This window comes from Atractosteus spatula, chromosome 4 (genome assembly GCF_055471065.1).
Source record: "Atractosteus spatula isolate fAtrSpa1 chromosome 4, fAtrSpa1.hap1, whole genome shotgun sequence".
Lineage (NCBI taxonomy): Eukaryota > Metazoa > Chordata > Actinopteri > Semionotiformes > Lepisosteidae > Atractosteus > Atractosteus spatula.
The window spans coordinates 66000555-66011536 of record NC_142709.1 but is presented as its reverse complement, the minus strand read 5'-3'; the positions used below and the strand labels follow the sequence as shown (position 1 = coordinate 66011536).

Genomic DNA, 10982 nt, shown 5'->3' with positions numbered 1-10982 from the left:
GTATGTCTTTAGAGCACCCAGAGGAAACCCATGCAAACATAGAGAGAACATACAAGCTTCACAAAGACAGTGCCCCTGGAATTGAAGCCAGGCCCCCAGTACTGTAAGACAGCAATGCCGGATACTGCGCCAACATAGGTTCTTATTCAAATATACACACTAATGTAATGCATTAGATTTTAAAATGCACATTTCTCAAATTACATTTTTACGAAGATGATCAACAACCAACCAAATACATCAATGACAGCATCACAAATTTAAAACTAGTGACATAAGAGAGACCCAGAAGGATGAATGGATTGACCTATTTATTATTTTGGGATTTGCAATTATGGATGTTGAACTATCAAAATGAAAACAGAAACTAGATCAAATAAAATCCTCGGGGGTTTGTACCTTACTCAAAGCCTGCTATTTAGTGGTGTAAAAAGACAGGCTGATTTGTACAAAACGAGGAAATCTTAATTTTCGATTTACCGTTTCGGATACTAACAAGGCCTGAATTTTGTGCTTTGCAGGAATGCCATGCTGGTGGATAAACAGACTGTCAAGAGGAGCCTTTCCAGCTTTGATCAAGACTGCATATCACTTGACATGCCTCTGAATTTGCACATTTCCCAATTTGAGTGAGAGCTGTGAAAACTGACAGGATCCCCCGCAGGGAGGGCCATTCCACAGTCTCCTTTAATCCGCTCTTGTTAACCAAACCTCGATTACAAACTGAAAATAGACTGTGAATAGAATATATAACTTTATATATCATGATATGTTTATATTTTGATCATTTTCGTTCTGCATGTCAGAATCTGAACTCGTAATCTGTTTCTATTCCATTTTTTTCGGAACAGATCTCGACACAATAAAAAACAGAAATGTTAAAATCCTGACGAATCGTTAAGGTTCTTCAGTATGTTGTTCAGTTACTAAATAATACGCTGCATTGTAATTTACATTTGGAAAATGCTGCTGGGGGTTTCTTATAATAAAAGCTGTTAGGTTGCGCAGTTTATGGGCGCCACCTTTTAAGATTTTGTAATAATCGACAGAATAGGGAGAACGAGTGAAAAAAAGAGGGCTCTTTGTAGTACTGCCTGGCATTTTGTTTGGGGACAGGATTTAGCATTTTCCTGTTGACTAAAGCAATTGTTTCCGTACCTGGTGGTGTTGTCATCGACACGTCCTTTTCACAGTGCCATCAAAGGTGACCGTGTTTACAAGGCTGGAGACGCAGCCTCCTTTGCAACAGAGCTCTTTCATCTTCTCCGTGAGAAGTCCACGACGCGCCAGTGAGGTAGTCTCCTCGCTTCTGAAAGATATCCCTTTTAAGTCATAGTTTTACTACTATTCAATGCTGTTGAATGAAACAAGGCCGTTTTATTTCTTAGCAGATAAAGCACATGTTATGCTTAAAAATTTGTGTGGGTTGGAATAATAGAGCAGACGGGAGAATTCCTGACGCAAATTCTTTGTATAACACAAGTAGTCTGGAAAACGCAGCAAGCCACTTTACAAAAGGCCCGAATATGGGTATGTGATGTGCACAGTATATTAACTGCATTCAGTACTGAGATGATGGGAGGAAAACGAGAAAATCCTTCCAATCGTTATATATTTATAAGCACGGACATGTTAGTATTTGAAAGGTCTCAATTCTTTACAGTAGTTCTAAAAATCTTTCACAGCCTAGCTGTTTTTTGACATTGTAACTGACCTTTCAACAAATAAAAATAACTTTTATATTATGTAAGTATAAAAAAATATTTATTTACAACTAGTATTTAATGCATCTATTGCGATTAGGTATACACTTAACTCTTCATTTACAACTACATGCCTTTTCATTCCTGTAGACACAAAAGTGGACAAGTTCTTATACAAAGAACTACGGAGAGCAGTGAATAGTGACACACTACGGAAACGATCCCTTGCACCTCATATACCAAAGATAAACACCTTTGTTTATAAGAATAGGTTGAGGACATATAAACTTTCTTAATCACGTTAATATTTAGTATACTCCAGCAGCATTAGAAGGTAGTGATACCCATAAAGCTCTAAAATCAGAAATGACCTGGCTTTAATATGTCGCCATGACGCGGAGATCATCAATGTAATACATATAAGTACGTAAAAACGCACATAGAAAGGGGTTGAACCAAAACCTACAGTAAAGCTTCTTTTATTTTAGACAATAAAATGTTTAAGCAAACATTTATCATATTTAATAAATCAAACGTTTGTTTCTCTACTGTAAGTAAATGTGTTTTAGCTACTGTAGCAAGCAACTGTTGTGTGACAGAATTACATTATGGAATAACAGGAGAGATTATTATCTTTTCAGCTTTCTTTATTTGCATGTACTAATTGCATATATATTACTTTCGAAATATAGAGTTGATTGAAAAAAAATGTCGGGATTATATTCTTTAAAAAAAGTTCGAAAGTTTTGCCACTAACACCCAGTCTGCACATCAAACATTCGGCAGGAATCAAAAAAGCTTCACAGGGTGGCGAGCGGCGACCCCCTTGCTTTGAAGACGAAGCGTCATATTTGACACTGACACTGCAGAAACAAAAGGGAATTTAAAAATCGGTCACTCGGGCGAAGCCAACTCAGAAAGACTTCTAAACATGTGGTCTTCCTGCACCCAGATGATTTGTAGTGAAACATCAGTTGACTGTAGGTTAATGAACGTGTTCTGTTGCGATACTCCAGATACTTATGATCGATTTAACCCTTTAAAGTTCTTTCATATTGAGTATGGTAGTTAATCACATGCCTAAGGTGTATTGAAAGCCTCTATGACCTATAGTCATGTTAAGATATTCCAGTCAATTTCATTGTAGCCTTTACTTAAAACCTGTGATTTAATTGAAAATGGATTTGATAATATTGTTAACGCACTTTAATGTGTCATTTGATAATACAAATATTATCCTTCTCGGCTTTGGAGTACGTGGTCGACAAACATTGATTTGTTCCAAAAAGGACACATTACTTTGGGAGGGAAATAACATTATCTTTAATCGCTTGAACACAAGGTAGACAGCAATACATTCTAAAGTCACATAGCATGGGTGGAAGGCGATACACGTAAGGCACGATGAACGATTACAAAGTCGCCGAGCTTGACAAGACTGTTCTCAGAAGACAGCTGAGCAATACATCCACGCTGGTTTAACAGTAAAGCACATCAAAAAAAGGTCTATCTAATTACAGTGATAACAAAAATCCAGATCACGAAAAAAAAATACATATTGGACATAAAAACACTAATGTGCTAACAGTCATTTCACGTGCGCGTACATGTACTTTCCTCCCCTAATGGAACCCTGCTGCCAATATTTGGACATTTATTATCTAGCATTTAATTTATCCTTCCTTCATTGAAGGTAAAAGTACACGCCTAACTGATTAAAAAAACTAATACATATTCCTTTAAGGAATATGGGGAAAATGTACAACTAAAACCCAATATTCTATACAAACACAATTATCTTGGTAATATTCATTTTTATAAAACACTATTTTTTTTATTTCTAAGTGGACATCTGTAGTTAGTCGAAACACTTAGCGCATTACCAGATAGGTTGTGCTTTACAAGAGCTTTTCTGCGATGTCCACACTTAACGAACAGATATTTACAAACACATAGTCTCGCCTCTAAGAGGAGAGCTCTAATAACACGACTGGAAATCAGTAGCAGTCAGAGGAACAGTGCCATACATTACTTAAACAACACCCGTGGACCCTTTTTTTCCAATTATACGGGCTATTTTTAACGGACCTCAAAATACACACAAGCCATATCAGTAGGTAGGTTTAAAAAAAACGTGATTTTCATTGAGAAAAAAAAGGCAGGGTCGGACGAGACGTCTACCAAGGTCTCCACATCGATTTTGAATAGGTAGTAGTGGGCATATTCTGGATCCCCGAGTTTTCCAGGGTTTCTGGCGAAATTTGATTCTGCTCATTGTCAGTCTCGTCCAGATCGGAACAGATGTCCTCGCCTGATGTTGTGGAGGGGGCCGGAGAGAGCAAGGAGGAGGCGCCGGACAAGCTCGTACCTCCGGGGGACACCAGAGAGGGGCACATCCCATCACTAGTAGGCCAAGTGCTGTTGTTGCTGGTGCAGTCCGACATTAAATCCACAAGCATATCCTGGAAATGGTCTTCATTCAAAGGCATAGATTCCAAAAGGTGATTTAATAACTCCGCAGCCACCGTGGCGTCAATCCCTGGGCAATTCGACACAAACATGTGCACCTCGTGCATACACTGGATGTACCCTGCAGCGAACCTCTCACTGGCCTCTCGGTTTAGAGTATCTGCTTCTGCAAATACAGAGGGGAAAACAAAGATTAGGTATGCACACATCTTGGGAAGGGGAATTACACGTTGTGGCTCCATGCGCTGTTTCGAGAATGCAGGCTGATCAATGGCACTCAGACCGCGTTAAAGCATTTCTTACCTATTGCTCTGTTCCGCAAAATGTTTTCAACTCGCTTCACGGTCATTTCTAACACTTCGGCATTCTCCATTTTTGTCTGGAACTATAAAAGCAAAAGCAGGATGCCATTACGTTTCATTTAAAAAAAAAACTTACGAACGCAATAAAAGTATTGGTATTCCAGGTTTGTAAATAAAAAAAAACAATGTAAAAGACTATAAAACTTACATCCGAATCTGCCAGGAGCCCCCTGAGTTCATGTAAACTCTCATTGATACGGGCTCGTCTCTTTTTCTCAACCAAAGGTTTCCTTGCCTATAGTGGAGGTTTAAAAAATAGGATTCAATCACAGCCCCTGAGTGCAAATGACAGCATTTACAGAAACGTGCATGCGAAACGAGCAGATAATTACCTTTCTGTCCCCTTTGATCCCATAGTATTCCTCCTCATCCCTGCTAGATCCATTTTTACTGGGTCGAGATGAGGGGGCCATGTTGGTTTCAACCCAAGAACAAGAGAAAACAGTGTGTACTCCACAGTTGCGTTACTATCCTTCAAAGTGGCAGCTGGAAGGCGGACGCAGACGCAAATCTATACAGTATAAGCAAACAAGCCCGGGTTTATTGTGTAACCTTAACGAGTTCTGCCGTTGGCACTGGATAGCTGTGGTAGGTATTTATAGGATCTAATTTACATATGAATAAGAGGCTTGGCTACACGAACTCGGAGACGCCGGAGCGACCCCCGTTTCAGCCAATCGCAAAGCAGCCCTTTGTCTCCGCGCACAGACTCTCTGGACTCGCTTGCGCGGACATGTGAATGGGCAAGAAATTATTTTTGTGGTTTATTGTGCCGGCAGAGGCGATTTTCTCCCCCCCCCAAACATTCATGAGCCTGGGAGGAAAATTATAAACCACGGACGCTCCAGGGCAAAGTAACAATGCAATGTTAGATATTTATGCAGTCTGTTTTTTTTAAAAAAAAAACTTTACTGTAGAGTGTATCTGTATTCAGTGTGTCCTCAAACAAATCGGAATTATTCACATAGTATCCATCTAAACAATTCGAATATAGAAGATGAAACACAGGGAAAAGTATGGAAAAAGCTGTGATAGAACACTTGTGTTCTTTGACAAAAAAAACTGTTCCGGGGCGGAAGTAGTGTTGGGTAATATTACTTTATGACAAGACAGCATGTGTTTCTTATAAGGAGACGTTTCAATGGTTCATTTAGTTGGTTCCCGTATATATTATGGAGCACTATTACATTAAAATGACAATATTGTATCATGCAACTCTGTGGCACATAAATTCCAAATACATTGTGATTTTTATACAATTAAATGATCATATCTTTAAGAAAAAATACAATTGGAGCTGCAGGGGTATTATTCCTAAGGGCATGGGAACACAGCTAATGCGAATTTCATTTTAATTTTTTTTTTTTTTTGCCCTGCTTCTTTCCTGTACCTCCTATTCGAGATCTGTTACTCTGAGACCTATTCTGTACGGCCTTGTGAATGTAACACGATGCCGACAGTTGGCAGCTGCAGCCCCTTTGGACTACATGAATCAAGTCAGAGAATTAAGGACCCGTCCCCAAAGAAAACGACAGGTGTTAGCTCGCGCTTCATTTGTTCGGCGTTGTTCCGTCCTCTCGGTGGTTTGCCAGCGCATATGATCCAAAGGCTAGAACTCATTCTCCTTCTGCACAAACTTGGAGCTCAGAAAATCTCCAGGAACGACACACACACACACACAAACAACAACCTCGTACTGGAGTATTGGAGTGAAACACGTTCATATCAGTACGAATCTCGGAGAAAAGCTCCCAAAACACATACACAAAGAGACCTTATTTAAAACTGCCCTTTTGGGAAGTGCGATTTATAATGATGCTGACGATCTATGATGAGCAGTTCGGTCACGGGGTTGAAAGCAGTTGGAATATTGTTCATAGGCACTAGAGGTGTGTGTTTCTCATTTTATCGCACGTGTAACGTGCAGGGATTTTATTGTTACGCAGATGCCGCTGCACAATTGAAAGGGGAACTTAAAATAGTTCAGAGGGGCACTTAGCAATTTCCACAGGTAAATCAACAGAAAAGCACAAATTCTACGCACTGAATTTCCCCTCTAATTCAGCAGGCTGGCAATAGGGGAGCAATAAAACAGCTACACTACCGAAGAGAAGGCAATATTTCTGGGCTTTGAAGTGGGAGGTTTTGGCACCTCGCCCTGGCATGCTTTGCTTCAACTATTCTTAACAGTCTAGTCTGCAGATCTAGCAGCTGTCTGTGACTGCCTTTGTTCACTTCTCGCAGACGTACCTAACCCTCCCTCTCCTTCACCACCATTTTAGTGCTATTCATGGATCGCTGAATGATAGCAGTATGCATGTACACCAGGAGCTTATCAATTTATGCCGTGTGTGTTAAAAGTTGGATTCACCATCTGTTTCCCTATAATATATTAAAGGCTATAAAATGTTTTGACGTGTTTTTTTTTTTACAAAGTAAAAGAAAACTCAGAAGACAACCAGCAGCTACATAGCCATAACTGATACAAACTCACTATTGAGAGAAAAGGGTTCATTGTAAGTTTGTGTGCCTTCCACTCAATCATTTACCGTCTACCTGGTAGGTACATAAGTAATGAAAATCACGTTTATTAGGAGAGGAACGAGATAAAAATGTACAGATTTCTAAGATAAAAGGAAAGAAGAAATCTGACATATCCTGGCTTCTCTGTTTAAAGCCATGCCAGTAACAGCTGACAGTAACCTACTAGTGTTAAATCTTCACTCATATGCATCGCATATATCCTTAGTGCAATTGTAAAAGAACCACAAGGTGTAGCCCGCATGGAACTAAACAGAAGAAAGACTATACCGGTCGTGAATTGTGTTACACGTGTTTACAGATCCAGGAAAGATACAGAATATTACGAAGCCTATTGTCCGGACGTTTGTATTTTACTTGGTGGCCAAGTCAGGAAGTAAAGCGGATCTAGCAAGGCCGGATGGCCAGAGTGTAGTCCACGAGATACAATCAATACACCTGACGTATTTCAAAGCCACAGTGTACACCTTTTGTTCAATGCAAATGTGACGTTTGGAACACACTGGGGCGCTTCGTTTATAACAGGAGATTCTAAATCGCATTTTTCGCTGTTTAGCATTATCGTAGGGACACATGTAGAGGCTAATATGTTTTTTTTCTCCTATTTTCACTTTTTTACCTTCCAGAGTAGAAAAATACTCTACCTTTTCCTTTGCAGCTCGTGTGCTGACGCTGGTCTCTGCCCTCTCATTTCCTATATTTTTTTTTTACTTATTTGTCCAAGTACAGGCTCATATCTGACACTCTCAACATCAAAAACGAAGCAACTTTTCATCTGTTCCTCCAAAACGTACATGTCTGCAATATCTGACCTTTCATCTTCGTATTAACGCACAGTAGGACATTCTGAAGGACGTGAGGGCGCGACACACTTGAAGGTCATACTGCGACAGTGGCGCTGTTGCAGGTTGATTGAAATATCCATATCGGAGAAAGTACTGTAAACCCCTACGATGCTGTCCACGATCTTGAATGGGATGGGGTTATTGTTATTTGAAGAAACTCCTAGGATGTACCACCTTTTTAACTGTGCAGAAGATTACAACATTACTATTTTTATTTTACATTAGTAATTTTGTTACATCTATAAACGAATGTATGCTGTTTTAATACATTGAAAAAGCACTATGCAAAAAAACAGTCACCTGCTGTGATTAGCAGGTACAAAATGCCACCCTCAGAGAATCGCTGTGGTCTTCTGTAGGTTGACTGTTTCAGAACGCAATTTGTGTTGTGCGAACAAACTGATTATTGCTATGCCTACGTAATGCTGGGGTATCATTGCATGCAGTATATAGTTGATTTGCTAAATTGTTTTGCAGTAAAAAAACCCTGCAATCATCATTAAGCATTAGAGTGCTCCAGCTGACCTCTGAGTCAACGCTTTCACTATCGTGTAGTTTGGTCGAGAATTTAAAACTTTCTTTTCTATTTTTGACTGCACTTTTTTCGCTAAAATGTCTGACGACACCACCAAGAAACTGTGCTGTGTGACAGGTAATGCAACACTTTGTCTGACTTTGTCTGACGTTGATGTTGGTAAATTGAAGTGGTCTTGAACTGAAGAAGAGTAAGCATTTTGTTCATATCCAGTATGTCTGATTCTCTTTATTTGAACAGTAAGCAAGGCAACATCTGACAAGAAGGTTACATAAACTCGTGTAAAATATAAAAACTTACACAACACCTTCAGCCAGAAAACTGTATTTTTTCTCTGAAAAAATCTCGAAAGTAAACAGTCTCCTTTCATACTTCAGTTGTTTAGTCTAACCATTCTCAAAACATCATAGTGAGACGTCTGTAGTTGTGTAACACTTTCGGAATCACTTTTATTGAATACTTGAGGTGTTATGTCAGTCTAGTATTTTCACGTTCTTTTTCACGTGTAAGATCACCGATGTTTCTAAATAGGTGTTTTACACGTGAGTATTCTTTCATAGATATGGTGCACAACCTGTGTGTATCTGAAAAGTGAAATTATTATCATAACGATGTAGCTGAGTTTACAGCTCAGTTTGATGTTTGTACAGTACTTGATTCCTAGTATGAACCATATGGCACCATTGTATACCACCGTGTTCGATTTTTAGAAGATTATTCGCTGTACATGATCTTAGAAGCTCGTAATGCCTGTTCCAATACAGTAATGGCAAACAAAAAGGGGTGTTTTGTGTGAACACATTTTGCCACTACTAAACAAAAGTAAGAAATGTTATTACATCGCGTTGAATTCCGTGAGAACAACTTTATTCTGTTCTTTTTATTTGTTTTACCGGTATATGCAGCTTAACATTTACCACTAAAGAAACCATGAATCAGAACTTAACTCACGTCAATAGACCTCGATTAAGAAAAATGTATGAAAATTGTAGTGTGCAAAATTTACAACCATACCGCAATATAAACACTATAAATTAATATTAAAGCAGCATTTGTTTATTCGATGCATAATTTAACGTAAGCAGAATGTATCACATACACAGGCATTATGCATTAACTTTATTAACTTTAAACATTAACGTACTTGAAATTCATATTTTATGTTTTTCAGGAAACATAAATGCCCGAGGTTGTTTACTAACAGCCAATTTTAAGAAAACAGTAAGGCTGCACATCTTCAATAATGAACCATTGTACCAATGAATATACGGTTCTATATGAAAACGGAGTAAATCAGACAGTTACAGGTAAACTGAAAGACGCCCAGACTAGATACGTGCTTAAGGTGTGGCAAGGTAATGATTTCAGTTTCTTCTTTGTTATGTTTTATTGTTTTTTGTTACCTTTTCAGCATTGAATTATTAACGGCTTTGGTCTTTCGTGTTTTATTAGTTTTATATATTTCGTCTGTTTATTAAAATATCATTTCGAAGCATTGGCCTGAAAGCCAACCTTTATTGGGGTGCTTTACGGGGATACCAGATCTCATTATTCGTGGCACTTTGGTGTGGCACCTATCACCTCCCACTGCGATGTAATCAGCTTAAAGCAAAATGGGCTCTTGGCGCTAAAACAAGGTGGCAACAAGCAACATCAAAGACGATTTGCAAAAAAACGGGCTTGCACCTTTCTGAAGTAGGTTAATGACACCGTGTGATGTTTGTTGTAGGAAGTCATGAATAATAAAACTTCTTTCAAGGGTATGTGGACGCCAAATGTTGTAGTTTTGAATGTGGGGAGACCACGTTTTTATGAAGATCGTAATAAGATTAAAAACAACCCCGTCTCTAAAAACATCACAAGCAGTAAATCAGTGTAGGTCTAGTCTGGATAAACTCCAAAAATCCCTACAAATGCGCTACAATTAAGAATGTGAATACATATCGTAATGTCACTTTGTAAACAAACATTTATTCATGTGAAACCAAAGTTGTTGTCAGACGTCCAAAAACTCACTTTTTAATAACCATGAAGTCTTACAGTTTTGTTTAAGCAGGCCAAGTGTGTGCGTTAATCATTAGTACCCTACAGCTAAAAGAAGGGTTAATCTTCATCCCTGTAAACAGCAATATGTATACATGTGTATATGGTGAATGATCTTTATTGTAGGCAATTTAATTATGAATTAAAAGAACTTCAATGAGAAGAAATGAGTTTATTAATATTGTGTTAAGGTTTAAATTACAAGTATGAAGGAAGAGGAAACATTCACACTATATTAATTGTACACAAATCTAAATGCCAGGTGTTATCGTTAATTAATAATTTAAAAGTTAATAGAATAAATAAAATAACAGCCTTCTACAATGCAGGCTACGTGAGAGTTTACTTCAGCTGGAAGTAACCAGGTCTTTAGTACACCTACTGGAACAGTACAGCCCCACACGTGATTTTGAGAAGCATATCTATAAGATACATATAACAAATGTCTACGTGTAGATCAAAAAGCGTTCGAGATTCCAGTGTT

At 38.5% G+C, this 10982-nt stretch overlaps 1 protein-coding gene across 1 annotated transcript; it reads right to left on the bottom strand.

The window, feature by feature from the left end:
• Positions 1-3002: 3002 nt before the first annotated feature.
• On the bottom strand, positions 3003-5249 carry her13 (hairy-related 13). Its single transcript, XM_088913309.1, has 4 exons — positions 4867-5249; positions 4683-4769; positions 4476-4557; positions 3003-4338 (listed from the first exon to the last, which is right to left on the bottom strand). The coding sequence occupies exons 1-4, from the start codon at positions 4945-4947 to the stop codon at positions 3881-3883; spliced, it is 708 nt and encodes a 235-aa protein (XP_088769435.1). The 5' UTR covers positions 4948-5249; the 3' UTR covers positions 3003-3880.
• Between the last annotated feature and the right edge of the window lie 5733 nt (positions 5250-10982).